The sequence below is a fragment of the Chinchilla lanigera genome, unplaced genomic scaffold (genome assembly GCF_000276665.1).
Source record: "Chinchilla lanigera isolate Chin_1 unplaced genomic scaffold, ChiLan1.0 scaffold00167, whole genome shotgun sequence".
In the NCBI taxonomy this organism is placed as follows: domain Eukaryota; kingdom Metazoa; phylum Chordata; class Mammalia; order Rodentia; family Chinchillidae; genus Chinchilla; species Chinchilla lanigera.
The window spans coordinates 52,359-78,930 of record NW_004955568.1 but is presented as its reverse complement, the minus strand read 5'-3'; the positions used below and the strand labels follow the sequence as shown (position 1 = coordinate 78,930).

At 41.1% G+C, this 26,572-nt stretch overlaps 1 protein-coding gene and 4 non-coding genes across 5 annotated transcripts; 4 read left to right on the top strand and 1 right to left on the bottom strand.

Moving 5' to 3' along the window:
- Positions 1 to 9,722: 9,722 nt before the first annotated feature.
- Positions 9,723 to 15,898, bottom strand: LOC102020497. Its single transcript, XM_013509327.1, has 4 exons — positions 15,860 to 15,898; positions 15,514 to 15,664; positions 13,406 to 13,481; positions 9,723 to 10,107 (listed from the first exon to the last, which is right to left on the bottom strand). Exons 1-4 carry the CDS (start codon positions 15,896 to 15,898, stop codon positions 9,723 to 9,725), a joined length of 651 nt encoding a protein of 216 aa, XP_013364781.1.
- On the top strand, positions 15,822 to 15,893 carry Trnae-cuc. Its single transcript has one exon. It is a non-coding gene; the product is annotated as a tRNA-Glu (tRNA).
- Positions 15,899 to 19,201: 3,303 nt separating the features above from the next.
- Positions 19,202 to 19,273, top strand: Trnag-ucc. Its single transcript has one exon. It is a non-coding gene; the product is annotated as a tRNA-Gly (tRNA).
- Positions 19,274 to 20,213: 940 nt separating this feature from the next.
- Trnah-gug lies at positions 20,214 to 20,285 on the top strand. The gene has a single exon. It is a non-coding gene; the product is annotated as a tRNA-His (tRNA).
- A 756-nt stretch (positions 20,286 to 21,041) lies between these two features.
- Positions 21,042 to 21,114, top strand: Trnak-cuu. The gene has a single exon. It is a non-coding gene; the product is annotated as a tRNA-Lys (tRNA).
- Positions 21,115 to 26,572: the final 5,458 nt, after the last annotated feature.

The window sequence follows — 26,572 nt, the reverse complement described above, 5'->3', positions numbered from 1 at the left end:
GAGGCCATATCACAGAGTTTTATTACACAAATGCAAAATGTCCCCAACTAATGTATTTAAGCGACTTTAAAACACAATAACTTGACTGTAACATACAAAATGGAATATATTCTAATAACAAAAATAAGTGCAAAATGATTTTAAAGTATTCATATTATTGGTGGTAGTGTTGGCATTATTTTGTGTGTGTTTTGTGTGTGTGTGTGCGTGTGTGTGTGTGTGTGTTGACATTATTCCAGAACTACTTGGGCTATATTGTGGAATAAAACAAATGAGTAAAGCTGGATGTGGTGGTGCTCATGTCATATCAGCATTCAGGAGGCTGAGGCAAGGAGGACTGCAATGAGTTCAAGCTAGCCTGGGTTACATAATGAGTTCAAGGCCAGCCTGAACTACATAGCAAGACTCTGTCTCAAACAAACAAATAAACAAACAACAACAACAACAAAATAAATGACTAATAATGTCCATGTTATTGAGAAGCAGATTTTTTTTATTTTCTAAAATCTTTATTTAATGCTTAACTTTCTACTTTTCTACTGGCTTGAGAATGTTAACAACTTCTTTATCATTTGTAATGTTGATGGCTTCAAATACTTCACTGTTTTTACCCCCATCTAATTTTTTTTAATTATTATTTTAAAGAGTAAAAGAAGGATAGCATAGTAATAGGGGGGCTTACCGAATTGCAGACAAAGTGGTAGGAAATTATCAATGGTTGTTGTTTTACATATTGTTATCTACAAGATAGTTTCTCAGGAAAACAAATAGACAAATACTAGTGAGTTACAGACAAAAGTGGTAGGAGATTATCAATGGTTGTTGTACTATACTTTGGTATCTTCAAAGCGGTTTCTAAAGAAAATAAATAGAGCTATATATGAGTGACCAATTGAATAATCATTGACTATTCTCAATGGTTGTTGTAGGAAACACATAGTAATAAACATACATCCATTTACAAAATAGCATAGGAACAATACAGACATTACAGAGCTGTGGACAGATTAGTAGGAAAATATCAATGGCTGCTGTAATACATGGTGGTATCTTCAAAGTGGTTTCTCAGGAAGACAGAGATATGCAAGAAAGATCTAACAAGGAGTTATAGCCTAAGGGCTGTGAAAAATAACGTATTACCTCCTCACCAGTGACTCCTGTCACTGAGGTGTGACAGCTGGAAGGAAGGCCAGGGTTGAAAAGAAGGACCGAGAGACTTGCACCTGTGTCTAGCAACAGGCTGTTTTCTTTTTCCTCTGTAGTCATGATTACCTGGGGCTCCTCCATGGAGATAGTCTGGCCAGAGGGGAGAAGGCAGAGTATGCCCCAGGACCACTCATTCCTGTTAGACTAACTGGTAGGATGGGTCTGAACTCTGGGGCCTCCGCTTCAGAGGGCAGACTGATCTCCAGTAGTCACCTTTACAATCAGTGCATGGCCCAGGGGGCTTCTTAGGGCAGTTCCTCCTGAGGTGGCCTGGCTTTTAACAGTGGTAGCAGATGAATGTAGTCATCGAGTTCTTCTTGGGGCCCCGAGAATCAGACTTAGGGTCTGTTTCTCTTAGTGCTACAGCAAAAGCAGCTGCTTTTTGTCAGTCTCGTTGTTTTCTCTGCTTGGCCCCCACCTCGTCACAGCTATAAAATTTGACTATGAGAAAACGGCAGGAGGCAATTCTTACTAACATCTCAAGTGAGCCATCTGGGGTGAAAGCCATTTTTTGTAGCTTTTTCTGTCCAGCCACGCAGTGCATTGGCACCCCGCAACCAGTTAGTGTCCTCTCCCCAACTGTCAGCACAGGCAGCAGGAATCTCGGTGCAGACATCTCTGGAGTTCCACACGCTCCTCCACCACAGCCTGTACTGTCAGGGGAAGAATGGCTTCCAGGGGATCTCCCCCAGTATTGCACGAGGTCCTCCTGGATTCCAGCTTCTGAACGGTTCTCATAACTCCAGTCAACTAGAGCTCTGAGTCTTCGGGTGTCATCTGTATTCTCGTGTTCTCTGAGTCCTTGTTCAGCAGCTGCTCCTCCGCTCACTCTGGACCTTTCTGGTTCTCAATGGCAGGGGCAAGAGTGACCCGTTGTGTGGCATGTATTCCCAGGGGTTTCTCCATGTCGGGATGATTCACGCACGTCCACGGGTGGGCCTCTGCGGCCAGCGCATGATGGGCCAACTGTGTCATTGCTTCTCTGTGCCATGATAGTTCTTGACCACGTGGTGGTGGCTGGTATGAGGGCTGGTGCATGCCAGCGCGCGCCACCACACAGCTTTCCAGGTGCTGGCTGCCCACCTCCTGGGTACCTGCATGGCTAGGGGCTGGCCCAAAGGCCGGCACTCCCCGCCACATGGAGAAGCAGAATTTTTTATGTGGAATAAAAATATAATGATTTATATTGAAGTTAAGCAAAAAACTCTACAATTCCAAATTTAAATTGCAAGAATAACTGAGCTCATGATCATTTTATCCTAAAAAATATTCCTAGGTTTATCCTGCAAAGGCCTGGAAACAATGGCCCAGTAGCACTGAACACCTTTAGTGTCTAAGTTGTGCTATCTAATATTCTTTTCCCATCCAAAGAAATCAGGATTTCTTGAAGACACAGGTGATTCCAGGTTTTGGACAGGGATTGTCCAAGTTAAACAAGGAAACTTTCAGAAACTATTAAGATTATATCAAAATGAATCCAGAACAACTAGAATATAGTAGTTACCAGTCGCCAAATTTGAGCCAATTTGATTATCAAAATGAGTATTATGTGTAATAGATTAAAACACATCAAATATGTTTAAGTCCATGAATTTACAGTCTGGGCATGGTGGTGCACACCTGTAATCTCAGCACTCAGGAGGCTGAGGCAGGAGGATCTTTGCAAGGTCAAGACCAATCTGGGCTACAAAGTGAGCTCAAGGCCAGCCCGAGCTGCATAGCAAGACCCTGTCTCAGAAAGAAAAAAAACCCATGAACTTACAATGATATTTAAAAATTCAAACTCAATGATCTTTGTTGGAAAGAGCTACTGGATTAACTCATTACTTTGAAAACTGGTAGTAATTGAAAAGAATCAAGATGGGAACTATACCTTATGTTGACAGGACATTTTCTTTTTATAACAGTGTTCCAATAAATAAATGAAGGAGTAATAGAATACCAATGTTGTATAATTTCTAACAAATTAATATACCTAGGTAATAAGCAAAAATGTCCATAATCCATTACAAAAAAGAAAGGAATGGAGATTTCTGAGTGGAGTACACAACTCCACCTTGCATGATATAGTAGCCTTGCAGTGCTGGGCATGGTAACCTGCGCCTGCAATCCCAGTATTTGGGGGATGAGGCAAAAGGATTGCTGTGAGTTTGAGGCCAGCCTGGGTGAGTTCAAGGCCAGCCTGAATTACAGAGCAAGACTGTATCTAGAAAAAGAAGAAAGAAAGAAAGAAAGAAAGAAAGAAAGAAAGAAAGAAAGAAAGAAAGAAAGAGAAAACACAAGAAGAAAGAGAAAGATTAGCCTTGCAAAAACAAAACAAAAAATATGCTTCATTCTGAATTTGATCAACCCTTAGTCTAGAGATACATCAAATGTACCTCAGGGAGCAGATTTTGACTATGAGAATACAGGACAAATGAGTTGGATTGTTCAACAAATAAATGGAAAAAAAATATAGAGAGAGGTAACCAGTACACTAAAAGGGATTTAAGAGACATCAAACAATTGCAGAATATGGACTTTATCGGATCCTAAGTCAAACAACCAAGAAAATTGTTGTTGTTGTTATTATTATTATTATTATTATTATTATTATTATTATTATTATTATTATTTTGGTCCACAGTCACCTGGCTCCATTGCTTTATGGTTGTGGCAAAGCAGAAACATGGTGGATGTGCCTGGCAGAGGAAAACTTCTTACCTTACGGAGGCCAGGGAGCCAGAGAGTGAGGGAAAGAGCCAGAGAGGAAGGTACTGGGGATAAGATATAGTCCCCAAAGTTACCCCCCTGGCCCATCACCTCCCAGTAATGCCCTCAAATTATGACCTCATCATAGATTAACCTACTTGATGAAGTTAGAGCTTGTATGATTCAGTCACTTTCTAAAAGTCCATCAGGGGCTGGGGATTTAGCTCAGCTGCAAAGCGCCTGCCTGGCAAGTGCAAGGTTGTGAGTTCAATTCCTGCTACCGGAAAAACAAAACAGAACTAAAAGCCCATCAGCTGGCAATCAAGGGTTTTGGGGACATTTCAAATCCAAACTGTAACAAATACACAAGGATTCATTATACTAGTGTCTTTCTTTTTGTAGATGTCTGAAATTTTCCATAATAAAAATCTAAAACCAGAAGTTATTTGTAGATTTTGTCATTTGTGAATATTTTATATAAAATTTTCTTCCTTATATATTTTTCCCATTGAGATATTTTATTTATACACATGCATTATATCCCTAGAGAAAGAATCCCAGGATTTTCTCTCCTGTGTGTTTTTGTCTTGCTTCTTTGTGGTCCATAGTGCCAAATGAAGTTGTCAGTACAATTAAACCTAACTGATGGGATGGGAGCAAATTATTCTGCCATTTTTGTAAATCTTTGAATGGTATGTCAAATAGGGATTTCATCACTCCATACTTTTTTTTAACTTTTAGAACATTTTTTGTTTGTTTGTTTTTTGGAGACAGGATCTCACTATGCCATTCAGACTGGTCTTGAACTCAATCTGTAGCCCAGGCTGGCCTCGAACTCTCAATGATCCTCATGCCTCAGCCTCCCAAGTGCTGGGATTACAGGCATGCACCACCATGTCAGGCCCTTTGGGAGCTTTTGGTTTGTTTGTTTTTTGTTTTTGAGACAGAGTCTCACTATGTAGTTCAGGCTGGACTTGAGATCACTATGTAGCCCAGGCTAGCTTCTAACTTGAGGTGATCCTTCTAAGACTGGAAATTAGGGCATGGCAAAACTGTCTGCTGAAGTAGGCTTGTGTGACTTGTTAATTACAAGACCCTGGAACATGTGTGTAGAACAATTCCCAAAGCCCTGCAAAACTTCTCAGGAGAATTTGAGCAGGCTTTCAGTAGGGTAGACTAGACCTGACCTCAGCCTGAGGCATGGGACCTCAGCACCAACTCTTAGGACCTGTATGTAGAAGTTACCGGTCAGGGGTATAGCTTGGCAGCGCAAGTGCCTGCCTCACAAGCGGAAGGTCCTGTGTTCGATTGCTAGTAACCCCCACCACCTCAAGAAAAGTTCTCCTGGGCTTCCTCAAGATTTGGACAGTAGAAAAAGACACAGACACCAAGAAGAGCTGGCTATGGTGGCTTTCCCCACTATAGCCTCCCCCACCGTGTACTTCATCTTTCACTCGGCCTACGCTTGTTTGGCAGACCCAGTTTCTCTCTCACTCTTCACTTTTACTTTTTCAAATAAACTTTGTCACTGCTTTTTGGTCATTTCATTCATTTCTTTGTTCAGGATAAGAAGAACCTGAAATCTAACTCCAGAAGGAGAGACAAGCAACCTAGAACCCAGTAAAGTTCATCTGGCTACCGGATAACAGTGTTGTAGACAAAACAACCAAATTAGACTGGCAAGAGAACTTGCCGTGAGAATCTAATGCCATTAGGGTTGATGACTAGTGCTGTGTGTGTGTGTGTGTGTGTGTGTGTGTGTGTGTGTATCAGGCAAAACTTGTGTTATTTAGACCTGTACTTTAGCCACTGCTATACTAGCACTAGTGTCTTCCGTTCCTTTCAAATGTTAAATTTTTATCTCCTTTTCCCTTTCTACCTTAGATTTGGACTATATTAATGAACCAAAATTAACTTGGATCTTGGTGCCATGCCAGGAAATTTCTCAACTAGTTGGCTTAGTTCAGTTTTGAAAATGTTGGCAAGGCACTTAAAATTTGCTAGAAATGTGTAACAGAGTTAACACCTTAAGGCAAAATATACTAAAAAAGTAACTGTTACATGTAATGTAAAAGTAATATAGTACTTCCGAGGAAATGTACTCTTCAGTGCCTAGATAATTTCTCTTCACCGTGAACGCACATTGGAATCGCGGGGGCAGGGTACAGGTAAAAAATTCTGAAATGCAGGAGCTGGGGGTAACTCAATGGTAGAGAACTTGCCTAGTGTGTGCTAGACCCTGAGTTCAATCCCCAACACTGCAAAGAAAAAAAATACATTATATATATTGCCCTAACTACATTCCAGACCAGTTAAATCAAAATCTTTGGGGATGGAACTCAAATATAAAGCACATTTTCAATATTCCCATGTGGTTTCCTGTGCAGTCAAGGTTGAGAACCACTGGTCTACAGGGATGGTATGAATAGGAATATCCAGGCAGACAGGAAATACTGTGGATGACTAGGAAAAGTCAAGATATTACCTGATATTATGTAGGAAGACATGGTGAAATAAAGGGGTAAACTGCAAGTAAAGAGAATCTCAAACAATTTGGAGAGGAGATAACAACAGTTCTAAGGCCAGCTTTTCTACTGGTGTGCCGCAGTCATTCTATTTACTCTCCTGTGGAATTGGAGATGGCTGCATTTTTTTAGCTCTGAAGAATCATTTCTACTGGGGATATAGCTCAGCAGCACAGTGGTTGCCTGGCAAGTGCAAGGTTCTGAGTTCGATTCCAGGTACCCCCCCAAAAAAGTGACAAGCTGTCAAAAGTCAATTCTATTTTTCTTTCTTTGTAAGATCTTTCTATATTATGTTTTGTGTTTTGGTTTAAAAAAAAATGTTGTCTTGATACTGGGCCTTGAACCTAGGATCTCTCACATGCACATGCTCAAGAAGCACTCTATTATTGAGGTAAATCTCCAATCCTTTATAAATTTTTTTTTGTGGGGGGTGGATCTTTTTGAGACAGACTATGCAGTTCAGGCTTCCCTTGAGCTCACTTTGTAGCCCAGTCTGGCCTTGAGCTCACAGTGATCCTCCTGCCTCAGCCTCCCGAGTGCTGGGATTAGAGGCGTGCACCACCATGCATGGCCTTTATAAAGTTTTAATGTTGATAAAATACACATAAAATTCACCATCTTAGCCATTTTTAAGTAACGTGTTATTCAATAGTGTTAAGAACATCCATATTGTTGTGTAAACCAATATCCAGAAGTCAGTTTTTTTTCTTTCTGTGATAGGGTCTCACTATACAATTCAAACTGGCCTTGAACTCACTATGTAACCCAGGCTGGCCTCAAATTCACAGCAAACCTCCTGCTTCAGCCTCCCAAGTGCTGAGATTATGTGAATACACTACAGTACTCAACTCCAAAACTCTTTATCTTGAAAAACTGAAACTATGCTCATTAAATGAAAACTAAACTTCTTATTTTGAGGCAATGATGCCTTTACAGGTAACTGCAACAAATAATATTGACAGATCCTGTGTACCCTTTATCTATTTCCTCCAAGTGGCAATACCTTGCAAAACTAGTACGTGCTGTCTCCCGATGCTCTTGTTAAGATCTTATCTGAGTTTTTAATTGGGTGTCACACTTTTTGCAGTCAATACGGTTGCTTGTTCTACTGTACCATGTATGATTCTTGTCCTTTCCTATATCCTTCATGACAGATTATAATGTGGCTTTATATTGTGCCTTACTTGTATATTTAAAATTAAGTATCAGGGCTGGGGAGATAGCTCAGTGGCACAGCACCTGCCAGGCAAGCACAAGGTCATGAGTTTGATTCCTGGCACAAAAAAAAGAAGAAAAAAGAAACGAAATGTCTTCATTCCCTTCCATTTCCTAAATCTTTAACTTTGATCCTTTTAGTAAGAGAATCAGAGATACTGTAAAAGCATCATGAAGAATTTCAGATAGATATGGTTTCATATTCCCTCTCTCTACAGTCATTTTATATTTGTATGAAAGACCAGTTTTGAATGTTCTTTCAATATGAGGGGGAAAGATTAGCAATAATTTTAATTTTACTACGTACATCGCTTTTCACTTTCATGAATTTGCTAGACATCTTTTTTCTTTTTCTCTTTCTTTTGTGTTTTCAAGACAAGGTTTCACTGTGCAGTTCAGGCTGGCCTCGAACTCACTTTGTAGCCCAGGCTGGGCTCAAATTCAGAGTAATCCTTCTGCCTCAGCCTCCCGAGTGTTGGAATAACAGCCTCCCGAGTGTGCCACCATGCTTCACTCTGTAATATATCTTCTTTCTGATGTGTTAGTTTATTTCCTTGCTAGCAATATTCTGCATTTAGAGAAAGATGTGTTTCATTTATTTGCTTGAAATTGACTGTTTCATTTCCCCGAACTTTCCCAAGAGAAGAGTACCCATTTTGTTTGTTGTACACAATAGATGACAAATCTCTTTAAAAGAGACAGAAGTACAGTACTTTTAAAATATAATGCTGTTAGTTTGGATTTCTGTTTTATATGTAATATTCGTACAATTACCTGATATTTGCCTTTGTTAATAAAGCTGTTAGTTTAGTCACACACACCCAAAAACATCACAACCAGTGTACTGACATTGATATAGTCAAGACATAGAGTGTTTCCATCATCACAAGGACGCCTCATGTTGCTGGAACATGCCCCCTCAATCCCCTCCCTACTTTAACCCTAGGCCACAACTAATCTGTTCTCTCTCTCTATACTTTGGTCATTTAAGAACACTGTCTAAGTAGAATCATCCTGGGTCACTATGTAACATTCTAAGATTGGCTGTCTTCATTCACTATAATTCTCTGAATTCCTCTGGCTAGGTGTACTAACAATTGGTTCCTTATTATTGTTGAGTAGTATTCTATGCTATAGATATACCACAGTTTGTTTAACCATTCACCTGTTAAAAGATATCCCCTTCCTTGGCAATTTTTGGCTATTATTAATACATCAGCCACAAACATTTATATACAGTTTTTTGTTTTGTTTTCTTTAAGACAGGGTCTCACTATGTAGTTCAGGCTAGTTTTGAACTCAGTATGTAGCCCAGGCTGGTCTCAATCTCAGTGATTCTCCTGCCTCAGCCTCCTGAGTGCTGGGATTACAGGCATGCACCACCACATCCACCCAGCCATCAAGTCTTTGTTTAACCCAGCTCATGTCATAAAGATTTTCTCCTATATTTTCTGCTGAAAATCTTATATTTTATGTCAGTAATCCACTTTGAGTTAGTTTTTTAAAACAAGATATTGAGATATGAGACTAAAGCCTATAATCCCAGCCTCAGGAGGCTGAGGCAGGAGGATTACAGCAAGTTTGAGGCCAGTTTAGGCTACATAGTTGGTTCAAAGCCAGTCTGAACTACATAGTGAGACCCTGTCTCACAAAACAAAACAAAAACCAGCCAACCAAACAAAAGTGTATGAGACTAGATTCTGTTTTGTTTGCCTATGGATTTCCAACTTCTTTAGTAATGTTTATTGAAAAAGCTGTCTTCCCTCCACTGAACTGCTCTTGCTCCTTTGTAAAATGTCAGTTGGTTGTATTACTGTTGGGTATCCTATTCTCTCTCCTACTTTCCATATTTATCCCTGTGGTAATACCATAATCTTTGTTAGTGTGGCCATAAAATAAGTCCTGAGAATGAGTAAGTTGATTCCTCACACTGAATTCTTTTTCAAAATTGTTTTTAGTATTCCTGCTTCTTTATTTTTCACATGACTTTTTTGGGGGTATGGTTACTACTGCATTTATTTTCCTACAGGTGATCTTATAGCTTCAACATTTTTGCCTCAAAGTTAAAAGAACAAAGCACAAAGTTTAGAACTGGATCACTTGGCCCTTTCTCTTGTTTTCTCCTCCCAGTTCAAAATGCTTGCATCTCTTCCTGGCCAGCTTCCTCTCCAAGCTGCAGTTAGGCTCCACACATGCAAGCCTCAGTGCAGTGTTCTCTGTGGCGTTAGCCTTCTTCAGGCAACTTGGTTTTGTCTGTGCACTGCAGCCACTCTGCTTCCTGTCGTAGTGCCTCTTTCCTTGGGCATTCAGGGAATCCTTGCCCTTCTCATACTGGGTCACTTTGTGAGGCTGATGCTTGCCACACTTCTTACAGAAAGTCTTTCTGGTTTTAGGTACATTGGCTATCTTGGCAGTAGAGCTGTCTACGATGAAAGCTAGAGGTCTCCACTCCTGGCCATGCTGCTCCCTCCTCGAGGGAAAGATCACATGAATTTTATTGTTTTTATTTTTATTTTTGTCTTTTTGAGACACGGTCTCGCTATGCAGTTCAGGCTGGCCTTGAGCTCAGTTTGTAGCCCAGGCTGGCCTTGAACTCGCAATGATCCTCCTGCCTCAGCCTCCTGAGTGCTGGGATTACAGACATGCACCACCACACCCAGCATTCACATGCCTTTTAGAATAAGGTCTGTAACTGGAAAGAGTCCTATTACGATTCCACCCCTCCGTTTTTTTTAAGGAATGGGGTCTCTTGCATGCTAGGTAAACATTTTATCATTAAGCTATATCCTCAGTTCACCTCCATCATTTTTTATTTTATTTTATTTTTTTTTTTTTTGAGACAGGGTTTCCCTATGCAATTCAGGCTGGCCTTGAACTCACTTTGTAGGCCACACTGGCCTTGAACTCGCAAAAGATCCTTCTACCTCAGCCTCCCAAGTGCTAGGATTATAGGCTCGTGCCACCACACCTGGCAATCATTTTTTATTGTGATAAAATACACTCATTTGAAGTTTACAGTTTTAACATTTTAAAATGTGTAACCAGTAGCATTTAGTACATTGAAAATGTTGTACAGCTGTCACCATTATCTAATTCCTAACATCTTCACCACTCCAAAGGTAACCTTCTACCTACGTCCCAGTCATTCCTCAACCTAGAAACCATCAATTTGCCTTTTGTCTCTATGGATTTAATTATTCTGGACATTTTATATAAATGGAATTATATAATATATAAGCTTTTATAGCTGCCTTCTTTCATTTAGTATTTTTCTTCTGAGGTTCATCCAAATTGTACTTCTTTTCTTCTTGTAGCAGAATAATATGTAACTGTGAACTGGGTGAGGTGGTGCACGCCTGTAATCCAAGCACTTGGGAGGCTGAGGCAGGAGGATCACTGAGGCAGCCTGGGATACATAAACAGTTCAAGGACAGCCTGAACTACATAGCAAGATCCTGTCTCAAAATAAACAAAAGAAGACAAAACAAAAAACAAAAAAACCCATAATACCTCACTGTATTTATAGACCACATTTTGTTTACCCATTCATCTATTAAAGGACATCTGGACTGTTTCTACCTTTGGGCTATTGTGAATAGTGCTGCCGTGAATGTACATGTACAAATATTTATTTATTTGAGTCTCCATTTTCAGATCTTTGGGGAATATGCCCAGGAGTGGAATTACTGAGTCATGCTCTATGTTTAACTTACCAAGGAACTGCCAAACTGTTTTCCGTAGCAGCTGCACCATTTTACAGTCCCACTAGCGCTGCACCAGGGCTCTGATTTCTCCGCATCCTCATCAACACTACTGTTTTCTATTTCTCATCCTGGTCGGTGTAAAGTGGATCTTAGGAATTTCATTTCCTTAGTGATTGATGACATTGAACACCTTTTCATGTGCTTATTGGTGATTTGAATATCTTTTTTTTCTTAAACAGGGAAAAAAGTACACAAAACTTATCACATGCCTAAAGCATAGGGGTTAGTTAGACTCATGCATAACTTGAATAGATGTGGAGAAATGTCTATCCATGTCCTTTGGTCATTTAAAACATTGGGTTGTTTGTATTTTTGAGCTGTATCCTTCATACCTGAAGGAGAGTTTTAGTGGATACAGGAATCTGAGTTGACAGACTTTTCTTGGAGTACTTGAAAAATTTTGTGTCTTCTGGTCTCCAGAGGTTCTGATAAGAAATCTGCTGTCATTCAAATAATTTTTCTTTTTGCTGTTTTCAACACTTTTTCTTTGGTTTTAGCTTTCAGTAGGGTCTAGGAGGGGCTGTGACACAATTTCATTGGGTTTTATCTTGCTTGTGACTCAGTTTCTTAAACCTATAGGTTTAGTCCTCTGCCAAACTTGGGGAGTTTTCAGGCATTATTATTGTTGCTGTTTTATCTTCTTTCTGCCTTATTCTCTTTCTGGAAAATTGATGGCACAAATGTTAAATCTTTTGTTACAATGCCACAAGTCTCTGATGCTGTCCTCAATTTTTTCCCCAGTCCATTTTCTTTGTGTTTCGGATCAAACAATTTCTATTGTTATGTCTTCCAGTTCACTAATTCTCCTCCATTCTGCTTTGAGGATCTTTCTACTATTCCATTGTACTACTGAGAATTTTTTTTTTTTTGTCTTTTTGAGACAGGGTCTTGCTATGCAGTTCAGACTGGCCTTGAGCTCACTTTGTAGCCCAGGCTGGTCTTGAACTCACAACAATCTTCCTGCCTCAGCCTCCTGAGTGCTGAGATTACAGGTGTGCACCACCATGCCCAGTGAGGATCTTTTTTATTTGCTTGATAACTTTTGACAATCAGCAATTCATTCTCATTCATACTATAGATGTTTCAAAGAGGTAATAGGTACACAAATAACTGAAATACGGTATAGCACTTATCTAGTGAATCTTCATCCTCATTAAGTTTTTGAGAAAACCATACATGGATACAATATATATATTGCTTATTTCTTTGGTGTCACTGTGCACATCTGCAGCTACCATCTCTTTCATGACAAATTTCTGGGTCTCTGAGGTTTTTATTGCTTTGGTTTTTCCCAATGTTAAGTTATGATAATTTTTAGTTCTAGAATTTCTATCTGGTTCTTCTTCATATCTTCTATTTCTTTACTTAACTCTGTGTATCTTTGCTGAGTCCTTCTGTTTTATCATTTGCTTATGCGTGTTCAGAATTGCTTGTGGAAGTATTTTTATAATGACTGCTTTAAAATTTTTTGTCAGGCTGGTGAAGTGGTATGTGTCTGTAGTTCTAGCTTCTTTAAAAGCTGAGGTAGCTGGATCAGGAACCTAGGATTTGGGGGCCAACCTGAGCAACAGAGCAAGGCCCTATCTCAATAAAGGAGAAAAAATTGTGGTCTATTTTCATTCAGCAGTCTTAATTGTTGATGTAATCAATGCTTTTTGATTGATACTTAGACATTTTGGGTTTTATGTTTAAGACTCTGGATCTTTCCTGGCGTGGTACTGCTCTCCTGTAATCCCAGCATCCAGGAGGCCAAGGCAGGAGGATTGCCTTGAGTTTGAGGCCAGACTGGGCTACATAGTGAGTTCAAGCCCAGCCTGAACTACACAGTGAGAACCTGTCTCAAAAAAAAAAAAAGTAACCAAAACTAAAACAAAACAAAATTCTGAATGGATCTTGTTTGAAGTTTATGTTTTGGTTGACCTTCTCAAAAAGTGCTTAGGCAGAAATACATATCAGAGTGGGTGGAGAAGTGTGGGAGCCCCTTAGGCCTGCTCCAATGCCAACCTGGCTGGATTCAGTGCAGGAGCACCCCGCACCTCCTTACTGCTCCTCACAGGCCGCCCCACATCCTCCACCAACACTAGGGACGGGAGAGTGAGGAGGCCCTTTCACCACTGCTTTGTTTGTTTGTTCTGTAACACTGGGGACTGAACCCAGGGCCTCAAATATACTAGGCAAGTGCTCTACCATTGAGATGCTCTCTCAGTTTCTTCTTTCTTCTACTGATGTTTCCAGGTTGCTGGCTTCTTCAGCTCCAAATCTAAAATATTTGGGAAGAAAAAGAAAGTCCAAGCAAACGCTATTGTGTCGTTCTTTGGCTTCTGAGGGCCCTAGCTGGTCTGGCTTCTCTCCAGAACTTTCCAAGTCTTCTTGTATTTGTTTTGTAGGTAATGTCCAGGGTTTTTAATCCTACCAGGAGGAGGAAGAGAGGCGGGGGAGAGGGAGGAGCGAAAAGGGAGAAGAGCGGGAGGAGCGGGAGGAGAGGAGGAAAAATTAGGTCTAATTAATCTTCCCCATCCATATGTATATTTTGGGAGGGGTGTGTTTGTGTGGTGGTGGGGGGTGTTTTTTTGAGACTGGGTCTCACTATGCCGTTCAGGCTGGCCTTGAACTCACTATGTGGCCGAGACTGGCCTCAAACTCGCAGTGATCCTGCTGCCTCGGCCTGCCAAGTACTGGGGTTACAAGTGTGCGCCACCACGCCCGGCTGGATGTATTTTGGATGATCTGTAAATGTTTGGGGAAAGAAAATAGCATGCAGACTGGGGTAAACGAATCGCACCCCTCCCACTGGCCTTTAAGCGTGGTGGCAAGAAGAGCAGCTGATTTAATCCTGTCCTGATGCTCTGCTGAGTGTCCGCTTGTGCGGTGAGGCTGGGAACCCTACTCTCCTTCCAGGTTCGCCTGTTTCCAAAAAGTACCAGCAGGTGGCAGATTACTCGATTAAAAATTACTGTTGACTGAAACAAAGAGGTCGATTTCCTTTGTGATAGAAATAAATTGTTACCTCGTACCAATCTCAGAAAGTCACTCTACAGTTTAGCTTTGTCTGTCTGTTTGTTTTGTTTTTGCACCTGTAGCTGTCCGGTAGAAGAGGGCTCGGTTAGGCTCACTGGTGACCTGACAGCAAGATTCTTGAGTTTTTATGAAAATAAATGTTTAACATTTAGTTACTCTTCTCTCTAATTTCTAGCACTTAAACTCTTAGGAAGGTGGAGACTAGATGAGTGCAAGATTAATACTTATAATTTTAACATTAATACTTTAAAAGCAAAACAAAACAATAGAACTCCAAACACCCTCATCACCTACCACCCCTTTTTCCCCCTTTCAGGCCCTGCTGATATGCAGTGTCACTGATGTTTTGATTTCAATCCATTATCGAAAGAATTTTCTTATTGAGAAGTGTACGTAAGGGGGTGCTTTTAAAATTTCTGTTTGAACTCATGCACACAGTTAATAATCACTCTGAGATCATCTGGCCAAATAAAGGCCTGAGGGGAGACTTTCGGTGGTTTCATTTTCGTTTTTCTCAACTTCTTGTTTTTAAAAATTTCAAACCCATAGGAAAATGGAAAGTACGATATTGCAAACACTCGATTCATGCCATTCGATTCCGGCCACATTTCCTTTCTCTCGTATACAGCTATTGCAGTACATTGACGGGGAAGTTTAAATTTTCCTTCAGTCTGGCATGCACCCAAATTTTCTTTCTTTGCCCTCTCTTTTTAATTTTTAAAAATGTCAGCGATCAGAGACCCTGTGTTTAAGTCTCTCACGAGAGCATTCAAGTCAGATCCTGCTGAGCACCAAACGTCTGAAGGCTGAGTGATTTTTACTTATCTGTAATACTCATTTTAGCCTACAGTTGAGTCTCAATTCACATAACATAAAAACAAACAAAAGTAACAAACGAGCTGCAGTAATCCCAGGATCTCCTAGCGTTACTCATACGATGGCCTTTCCTAGTGAAAACTTCGTGGATTTTTGTTGTCTTTGGAGACAGGGTCTCCCTATGCAGTTCAGGCTGGCCTTGAGCTCACTTTGTAGCCCAGGCTGGTCTCGAAATCGCAACAATCCTGCTGTCTCAGCCTTCCAAGTGCTGGGATTACAGGCGTGCGTCACCAAGCGCAGGTTTTTCCGGGATGTTTTTGCAAAGACCTTGCTGGATGCAGCTTTCGACTCTGCCTGGTCTTGGGAACTCTGATCATGTGTACGCGATCCTCTCCAGATTTTTAGAATTCTTTCATAGTGCCTTGTACTCTAGGAAAAAGAAAAAAAAAACAAAAAAACAAAAAAACACAACAGGGAAATAATCCTAACGAAAAGTCTCAGTATTAGAAGGATTCAAAACCAAAGTAGTAAACAAAACAAAACGTTTTAAGAGTCTTGTAATTCTGATGTTGAGGCCCCTTCAACTTCCCTGGTGGTCTAGTGGTTAGGATTCGGCGCTCTCACCGCCGCGGCCCGGGTTCGATTCCCGGTCAGGGAACACATGTTTTTTGGTAGAATCTTTTAAAACAACCGTGTTTTTGTGAATCAGTTGCACCACGCAGCGAAAGTTCAAATACTGAAAATGTTATTTAAAAAAATATATCAGCGTTTTACCACCTAGAGGTCACCATGAGTATAGTATGTATGAAACAAAATGGAATCATGTAAAACATATTACATTGACAGCTATATATTTTTAAAATTTAATGTATTTTGATCTTTACCCCACAATAAAGAGGAAAAACTGTATTTTTAACACTTCCCCGTAGCAATATTCTTTAGCAATATATTTTCTTTCGTTTTAGTTTTTAAAAAGGCTGTTGACAAGCTTTAGTATTCAAATTTACAGGAAGACATAACTAATAAACTTCACTTTCATGCTACCACCTATTTTTCCCTTAACAAGGCGACCAGTGTTAGCTTTCTTAAGTATGTCAGAGATATTTTATGCAAATGTTAAGTACATGAACATATAAGGGTATGTATTAAAACATGTTCTTTCCTCTGGCACAAACGATATTAATTTATGCATATTTTTCTGTATTTTATCTTTTCTGTTTAGCTATGCAGTTTACAAATAGCTACAGGGCATCCTCATTCTTTCTTATGGAGTATAGCATTCCATTGTATGAATAATCCATAATTAACAAGCTTCTATTGATGGTCAATTAAGTTATTTCTAACTGCTATTTCAAACAATACTGCCATAAATAATATTGTACATGTACCATTTTGCTTATGTGTGGGAAAAATGCCCCGGAGTCGATGCATTAGTTCAACAGGTAATACCAGTGAACACTGCCACCAGCAATACGCAATGTACAATGTAAAGATGACAATCATAACAAATGTTTATATTTATCAAAATGAATCTAACAAGTTCTATTTATGGGTTTTCACCTAAAATTTTCCCTATTCTCCGTGTTTTACAAATAATATTCTGATGAGGATCTGTGAAGATATATTTTTGTTTGTATCCCTACATACTTCCTTATTTCTAGAAATTGAATTACTACCTCATAGCACCTATCGCATGGATTCAAGAACTGAAACCACTAAAACGTTTCCAGAAAACTAAAGAATTACCTTAGTTTGGGCTAGAGAGGACTTTTTCAAGATTAAAAACAAGCAGAGATCATAGAGAATAAAACAGATAGATTAGGGAAGCCGTGGCGGCTGCCATCAAGTGCAGAGTGGAGTCAGTGGCCTCAGGATGGCGATGGCCTTTCTTCGGCATCTGCAGAGACGATGAGAAGCAGAGCTGCATGTTGTAGCTTAAAAACTGAAGGGTGTTGGCTGTGACTTTGAAAAAAGTTATATGATAACTCATCTTCAGATGCTGAGCTGAAGAATCTTTGATGAAATTCCTGCAAATGCATTCTCCGTCTCAGTTTCCAAGGCTGAAAAAGCATCCTCTAGGAGCTACATTGTGGCAGACATCCTGATTCCGGACTCTGGTTTGGACAAAAAGTGGACAACTTCATTCATGGGTCCGTGGTAGGAGACAATTGTGAATCGCTTTGCAGTGCCGGGACCGGATCAACATAGACTGCTTCTGCTACTGATGCCTATAAAATCATTTCCCCAAAACACAATCATGTAAGAGTTCTTTGGGTTTCGTTTGCAAAAGTAGCCAACGAATTCCAGTGACTCAAATCATCCTAGGAAACCTTTGGTAGTTAATGAAATTAGAATATAACTAATAACATCCGGAATCCAGTTTAGATGGTCTGGGTATAATCTCATGTAGAAGTAGGACTGCAATGATTGTACATTGAAATTAACATGTGTATTCTCTGTTGGGTGAGGCTAAAGGGAAACATATTTAGCTTAGAAAAGCATCTCTGAGTGGGTTTCCTGTGAACTTAGTGTCTTTGTTTTAAACTTTGAAGCACAAATAAAGGTTTTTTGTTTTTTTTTTTTAACTGATCAATTAGGTTACAAAAATAAAACAAGCCGGGGATATAGCTCAGTGGCCCAAGCTCTTGCCTGGCAAGCACAAGGTCCTGAGTTCGATTTCCGGTTTAAAAAAAAAAAAAGACAAACAAGTAGGGGGCGGTGGCACACGCCTGTAATCCTAGCACTTGGGTGGCTGAGGCAGGAGGATCACTGAGAGTTTGAGGCCAGCCTGAGCTAAAAGTGAGTCCAAGGCCAGCCAGCACTGCAGAGTAAGACCATGACTCAAAAACAAACAAAGCAGAACAAACGTTCTATCTAAAAATTATAAGGGACCCGGCCAAGATTCCACCTGCCTGCATGAGGAGTAAGGCAAAAGGATGAAATAAGAAACAGACACATTTACTAATGCATGACAGGGGGCTTAGGAGGTCAGTGCCTTAGAATGGGCAAAGACAATAACATCCCAAGCTAGCCACTTTTTATTGGGTGCACACAATAATCGAGGGAGTATTGGCTGACTCGGAGGGTGGCAGTGGTCTTCTGCTGAGGATTTTATGTCGATCAGGATCACTTCTGGTGAATGAAAAGGCAGTAGTGATCCTATGCTGATGTAATCTTGCCCTGGAGCATCATAACATTATGGGACTATCAAGGCCTCCATTATGGCCTCTGAGCCTTAGCCTCAGGGCCCTCGTTTATACTTTGTGGTCCCCAACAAAAAAATCCCACAAATTATATTAAAAGACAAAGGATAAACTAGTATAAATCAATAGGAAAACATAAATACCAATAGAAAAACAGGTAAAATGCATGACTTGATAAATCTCAAAACTAATACAAATAACTGACAAGTTTATAAAAAATGATCAGCCTCAATAGTAATAAAATAAATGCAAATTAAAGTGAGATTATAGTTTTACCCTGCACTTTGGAAAGATGAAAATAATATTATTTAAATCGACGCTTCTTTGGCAATACTCATTGAACAGTGAAAAGTGATTATCTCGCCACACAGCAATTTGGCAGTACTCAAAGCTTTAAAACGTGCGTATCTTCTCAGGGCAACTTTAACTTTATGCGTTTGTCCTAAGGATTAGCACTTTGATCTCAAACTAGCAACTATGTATTGCAGAGAGAAGCTGCGGAATTTGCTTGTCCCCTGGATTTCAGAAGCTCCGTTTATAAAGAGCGGCAGAGAGACCTAGCACTGACTTTCATTGAATCTGTCAAACAAGACCGATCACAAAATTTTCAAAACAAGGAAGCCTAAAGAGGTTTTTCTTTTTCTTCTTTGGCTTTATAGCCTAAATTTCTTGTCATATGAATTTCAAAATAGGAAGGTAATTACAGGAACAGAACTTGATGCAGAGTATTCATAGGGAAACAGGAGAAAGCAATTCGACGTGTGCGTTGGTGGTATAGTGGTGAGCATAGCTGCCTTCCAAGCAGTTGACCCGGGTTCGATTCCCGGCCAACCCAGACCTTTTTTTTTTTTTTTTTCACTTTTTCTCCCGGTTTTGAGTAGTCCGGGTAAGCTCCCCAGCGCAGGGAGCGAAACAAAGCGCTTTTGACCAATCGTAGGTTCTGAGTCGGCGCCCCATAGTCTCTCCCCTCAAAAAACCTTTAGGGTTTGTCTGTGGCTTCACACGGGAGGCGAGTGTGTCTGCAGCGTTCGACCGCTGGAGTCCCAGTGAATTAAAGAGATTCTCTTTTTGGGGGTCTTTAGGGAACTGTCTAGAGGCTAGCTTGTTTGTACTGAATCTTCAGAGGCGGCTTCGAGGAGTCAGGATAAGGCATCAGCACACACGCCCTCAGTTTAAGAGGGCCGGAGGGGAGAAAAAACCCTGTGCTCAAGGCGGAGTCTCTCACCTTCCCCGCCGCCCGCCGCCCGCCGCCCGCCGCGCCGCCCCGGCCGAGTCCACCGTTGTGGAAACAGAAACCGCCCTTCCAGAGCACAGGGTGGATATGCAAACAGGAAAACCCTGCGGCGCCGCCTCTTGAACCCCCGGGCAAGGCGATTTAATTCTTTGGAGGGGGAAACGGAGGGCGACGGGCACGCGGCCCCGGGCTGCGGCCGCTGCTTCGTGCCCTCAGTCAGGAGCTCGGCGCGCAGGATTCAGGACTCGGGACTCGGGACTCGGGACTCGAGACTCGGGACTCGGGATTCGGGATTCGGGACTCGGGACTCGGGACTCGGGACTCGGGACTCGGGACTCGGGACTCGGGACTCGGGATTCGGGATTCGGGATTCAGGGTCTCCTACCCGAAAGCGGGTCGGAGCGTCCGGGTTACGGAGCGGAGACGAATGGGGTTCCGGTCTACACGGATTACACGACCCAGGCAAGTAAAAGCGGCGCAGGGCCGGCCTGTTTCAAAGGACGTTAAATAGACCCTTATCCTACTGCCTTGCAGGTGGCTCGCCGTGATCGTATAGTGGTTAGTACTCTGCGTTGTGGCCGCAGCAACCTCGGTTCGAATCCGAGTCACGGCAGGTGGTGGGACCTTCGCTTGTTGGGTTTACTTTTGCTTAAACTTTAGCTTTTTCAAAGTTAGGGTTGCCGAGAAAGGTTCCTTCAGCCTTCACCTAAACAGAGGCGCGAATACTTGGCGGGCGACTGCCGGGCTCCGCGCCTCAGAGGGTGGAGAACCAGGCGCCCAGCGCGTGAAGTGAGCTGCGGCCTGCGAGGCCTGCGCCCGAGACTCGGAGCTCCCCCGATTTGCTCCTCGGTGGAACCTTTGCACGGGATGGCCTTGGCCTTTTGCTCAGGCACCAAACTTGCAGCATTTAAAAACAAACGTGTGCCCCAGCATAGTGAACAAGGCCAGTTTTACGTCATTCCCTCTCCTAGGCGTCGGGGTTTAGAAGAGAAATGGGTTTCGGTGCCAGAAGGAATCAGCGGCTGGAGCCCCAAGGTCGCCGAGCACGAATCCCCGCGCCGCTGCTTCCCGTAGGCCTCGTCCACGTCTCTGGCGCGCTGTCGCCTCTCCTCAGCCCCGGCCCGGGACACCCGCTGTCAGAGTGATCGGGTCCCTGTGGAATGTGAGGAAACGGCGAGGTTTTCCGACTTGGCGGGCCCGTTTAGTACTGCGGGGTCCCAGTCCCTCCTTCTAGGCCTCGGTTTCCTCAGAGATTAAAAGCTTTAAAAAAGGCTTGAGAGTGCTGCCGTTGAATCCTGGAGTTTCAATTACAGCAAACAGTAGCAATTAGAGAATGTGATAAAGACTTAAAGAAAGCTATACTTTCAGTGCCCGGCTAGCTCAGTCGGTAGAGCATGAGACTCTTAATCTCAGGGTCGTGGGTTCGAGCCCCACGTTGGGCGGCAGCTTTTTTGTCTTCACCTCTGATCGGAGTGTATTAAATCTTTCAAAACAGAAGACAAAATCATGAGCTTCTAAATCCCCGCTGCAACCATAATCGTTTTAAACTTTGGGAAATTACTCTAGAAATCGCTTCTTTTACCCAAATTAGTAAACAAACGAACAAAAACACACACACAGGAATCTGAATGTTGAGTCCAACATCTGTGAAGACCAGGAGCCCTGCAGGACCTTCAGCTCCTTCTATATAGGAGGAGGGATGCGCTATGCAGATCTGAACTCTCAATTTCCTGGCTCCCTTCATCCAATCTCTGATGTATGAAGATGTCTTAAAATGGACCCTCATTTTCTTTTCCTTGGTGGGAAAATAACTTATTAAGACATAGAATTAAGTCAAGATTCCAAAGTGAGCAACACTCCTACAACAGCAAAAGTGCGATGTTAGTTTAAGAGATAAATGTACACCTTTACTTTTATATACATAAAATTATCAGGAATGGTATTCAAGAAAAATACATTGTTATACTGAAAGGGCTCACTGACTGGTCTTTTGAAAGTAGAGATAAGCAAACTATTTAATATAAATAACAAAGAATTAGAATGGTATCTGTGCTACAACACTGATGCTACCAGTCCACAACCATTAAGAACAAACCTGCACTCAGGCGGATTAGTTTTATGGCTCATTGTAATCACAGGAGAATAGTAGGTGCAGTTCTATTCGAAATCATAATAGTTTTCGTGTGAGGTGGGAGAAGCGGAGCAGGACTAAGTGTATAACTGATAAAGAAGCCAAAGCCATTATTAGCTGTTGGGAAAGGGAGATATTGGATCATGTCTGCGGTCTGGGCAGTGTTGGATTTCTGTTCAGATATGATTTTGAAACTGTTTTTTGCTTATTTCCTCATTTGCTTGTTTCCTCATGGTCAGAAAGTGTTTGATGTCCGTGTTCTGTGAGATTTTTTATTTTTTTTTAGTTTTAACATCATGACCTAGGTTTTTAAGTCAGACCAGCTCAAAGCTGACAGTGGTCAAAGACTTTTTTTCCATTTTAATAACAACTGTGGAAAATAGAATAATATCTTTAAAAAATACTTATCTAATAAAATAAAATAAGTGTATGACTATAATAGACATTTTCAGATGTGCAATGTACAAAGTTGAGTTCTAGGGGCTGGGGATTTAGTTCAGCAGCACAGCGCCTGCCTGCCAAGGTCGTGAATTCAATTCCCAGTACCGGGAAAAAAAAAAAAATTGTTGAGTTCTATGGCAACCTCTTTGCAAGATTACTGGAGAATGTGCGCTATCAAAAAGAAGTCATGAACAGATAGAAGACCACTGATCCATGAAGTAGAAGTTCTCAAAAGAGAGAGGCAATGACCTCCCAGTGCAGGAATAAAGAGACATAGTATGACATCAGTTGTGGGACAAGCCTGAAGACAAAGAGGTCCAAGCCCGAGCAAAGATTTCTTGGACAGAAAGGAAAATATATGTATTTTGAATGTGTTAAGGATAGATTTACAAAACTGGGGAAAAGTTGATATTTGTTCAATAATAAATACATGAAAAACTAAGTAAATGGAAAAATAAGGTAAATATTACTGCCGGGGGAACATATTGTACAAAAACCAAATACAATGCAAGCAGAAACACCAAAATGACACCCAGGATTTAGAGGCAGATTTATTTAACGTTGGATGGGCACTGACAGGGAATCAATTGTCCCTCAGAATGTCAGACCCCCCATCCCAGGTCTGGTGACACATGCCTGTAATCACAGCACTCAGGAGGCTGAGGCAGAACGATTGTTGTGAGTTCAAGGCCAGCCTGGGCTACAAAGTGAGTTCAAGATTAGTCTGAACTGCATAGTGAGATTCTGTCTCAAAAAGATTAAAAAATAATAATAATAACAATAATAATAAAAAATGTCAGGCCCTGATCCTTGGTAGTTTGGGGCTTATATGGGATAAGCAAGCAGGAAGTACAGAAGCAGAGTATTTGGCAATTATTGATTGGCTCTTATAATATGAATCACAGTGACCAGCCATTTCTAGGAGACAGTAGTAACAGGAAATATTACCTGGGCAACCAACAAACTGGCAGGGGGGCATTTTCTGCTACACAACCACATTAAATTGTGTGGCTTATCTGTTAATATAATTTAAAATAATGTAATCAATCCACAGTTTGTGGGATGGCCCAGCAGCCTGGAGGCCCAGAAAAGAGCTAATGTTGCAGCTTCAGGCTGTATGCAGTCTAGAAGCAGAGTTCTTTCTTTCACAACTCATTTCAAGTGAACCAGTAGCTTGCCCAGATTATAAAGGGTATTTCACTTTATTCAAAGACTACTGATTTAAATGTTAGCCTTCACAGCAATTCATAGGACATATAGACTGGTGTCTGACCAAATAGTTGGGTCTCATGGCTTGGTTAAGTTAATACATGAACCATCAGGATTGGGAAGACAGAGAAGTGTGTGTGTGTGTGTGTGTGTACAGTGGTAATTGTAGGTGAGCATGTAAAGAAAAGATAAAGTGCCTGTGTTAGTTACTTTGATCTCATTTCTGAGACAAAATACTAGACACACAAAAGTTAAAGGAAAGAAAAGTTAAAGGAGGCAAGGTTTATTTAGGTCACAGTGTATAGAGGTTTCAGTCAACTGGCTCCAAGGCAGGGTGACACATGGCAGACATGGAAACAGTTCATGGTGGTGGAAGACAGCAAAAGCAACAAGGGAGGAGAGAGAAAGGACAAGCCTCTGTCTGTCCCTTATCTTGTATGCAGGCTGTCTGCCTTAGGGCAGGTATTGCACTCATGCTCTTAATCCCAGCAATGGACCATGAATCAATCACAAACTCTAGATTCAGCTACTTCTGAAAAAGCCCCATCTAAAATTGCACGAGGCTTTGGGAGGACATCTAGTCACCAACCACAACAGTGCCTAAAATCAGAAAATCAATAATTAACAATATTTATTTACAGAGATGGAGATAAACAACCAAATCATTGATAAAAAGAATTTAAAATAGTTATGTCCAGTTCTTCAAAAAATTAAAAATAGAACTACTATAATGTCTACCAATCACTCTACTATTTTTCAAAAACAAAATGAAATCAGTATGTCTGAGAATTATCTGCATGCTCATATTTATTTAAGCACTTCTCACAATAGCTAAGAAATACAAGCCAAAAAAGAAAAGAAAAGAAATAGAAGCAACCTACATGTCCATCAGCTGATACATGGATCAAAAATGTGCTAACGGTACAGCATGGAACACTTTCATCACAATAAAAAGGAATCAAATCTTATCATTGCAATAAAATAGATGCAATTGGAATTGCTTCTAGGCCTTTTGGCTAAGATCAAGTGTAATAGATGTGACTGGAGATCATTGTGGTAAGTGATTAAACCAGGCAAAAGAAGACACTGTATGATCTCACTCAATGTGGAATATAAAAAAGTTAATCTTCTAGAAGTTGAAAGTACAATGGCTGTTACCAGAGGCTGGGAGGAGTAGAGGGCAGGGAGAGATGGGGAAAAGTTGATCAATGGACATTAAATTACAGTTAAATAGGAGAAATAAATTCTGGTGTTCTACTGCACAGTAGGGTGGTTATCAACAGTGATAATGAACTCTGTATTTCAAAAAAGCTAGAAGAAAGGATTTTGAGTGTTTTAGCATAAAGAAGAATATTTGTTTCAATTGAAACAACACATAGTACCTCACAAATATGTGAGTTTTTATTTTTTGTCTTTTTGAGACAAGATCTCGCTATGCAGTTCAGGCTAGCCTTGCGTTCACTTTGTAGCCCAGGTTGGTCTCCAACTCGAAAGGATCCTCCTGCCTCAGCCTCCCAAGTGCTGGGATTACAGGCATGTGCCACCATGCCCAGCTAGTATGTGAGTTTTTATGTCTCAACTTTTATTTTATTTACTTATTTTTTTGGTACTGGGAGTTGAACTCAGGACCTTGGCTTACCAGGCAGGCACTGTACCACTGAACTATATCCCCAGCCCAATGTCTCAATTTTAAAAATAAATCAATAAATAATAGTTACCTCTAGGGAGTGGGAAATGCAGGAGGGGATTGAGAGACTGTTGATTTTCTTTCTCTCTTTTTTAAAAACAGGGTCTTGCTATGTAGTCCAGGTTGGCCTCAAACTCACTTGATTCTCCTACTTCAGCCTTCCTTGCGCTAGGGTAACAGGCATGCGCTACTTGCCCAGGCAAGAGACTTGATTTTCATTACAATCGTTACGAGAGTGCTTAATTCTTTAAATTTAAACTTGTATAAATTTGATCATAACAACTACTAAGTAAAATAAGACTTTTGTATGTTGTGGTTTTTCAAGTTATATGGATCCAGCTAGATGTGACTACAGCCAACTTGGTCATAACCACCATTTTGCCTACCAGGTGTCCCTGGCACCCTTTTCAAACCCAACAGAATAAGCAAATTTGCTAAGGCAGTCAGTCCAAATCCCAAGCAACACACACACACACACACACACACACCCCACACACATATACTTTACAGTTCATTTTCTTTTGAATTTCTTAAGGAAATTACTCTGCTGTGATGCCCAGGTGACAGGTCACATAGGTCACACAGGTAAGCACTTGAACTGAGGCCATCCTGGGTTTTGTCACACAGCCAAGCACTTTGTGATCCTTCCCCAAACAAAAGCAGAAAGCTCCCGAGGGTTCTGATGGCAGATGTTGCTTTCTGCAACTCTCTCATCCCTCAAATGCTACAAAACTGCAGTCTAACACTGGCTCCTCAGTGACAGAGTACAAACACCCCACATCTTGCACTGCAGCTGTTGATCCCATTTGTTTCAGTGTCATCCATTTTGGTGTGTGGCCTAAGGGCCCACGAAGCTCTCTTGGCTACTCTTCCTTTTGTTCTCTAGGTCATAAACTGTCTGAATCTAAAAGTGGGCTTTTGTCTTCATGGGCTGAACCATTCTGCTGATATGTGCTTAATTTGTTTAGGGTTTTTTTTTCCAGCCATACAAATTCTTAAATTTTTAGTGACATTAAATATATGAATGTTTTCCCTTAGGGGTGCTGAGTTTTATGTCATGCTTCCCCCTATGAAACTGCAAAGTGTTTATTGGGGAATTTTTGCAGGAAAAAAGACATGTAATTATTCTTCTGCTGATGAGCTTCCGGATAATTTTGTGATACACTCCCTGAGCATTTTTGAAGGCTAGACCTGTTAAGGATTGAGAAGTTTCCCCACTCAGAATTCCTGCACTCTGCGAGGGGAACAGAGGCACTGAAAAGACAGTGTAGTCTCCCAGCACTAGCAACAGAGGGACCTTTTTCTAGACCTGAATGGGTGAGGGGAGAGAGAGATATTCATGGAACCTATAAAATTTATAGTTGCAGTCTGGTGCACGCTTGCAATCCCAGCAGTTGGGTGGCTGAGGCAGGAGGATTGTCGCAAGTTCAAG

What these genes read in the sequence shown, in the direction of transcription:
- LOC102020497 (XM_013509327.1), bottom strand. Translation starts at nt 15,898, where the DNA reads ATGTGTTCCCTGACCGGGAATCGAACCCGGGCCGCGGCG. An exon ending in ATCGAACCCGGGCCGCGGCG is followed by an intron (nt 15,665 to 15,859) that starts GTGAGAGCGCCG and finishes TCTTTTTCCTAG; the next exon opens with AGTACAAGGCACTATGAAAG. An exon ending in GCGCTTGGTGACGCACGCCT is followed by an intron (nt 13,482 to 15,513) that starts GTAATCCCAGCA and finishes TCCCGTCCCTAG; the next exon opens with TGTTGGTGGAGGATGTGGGG.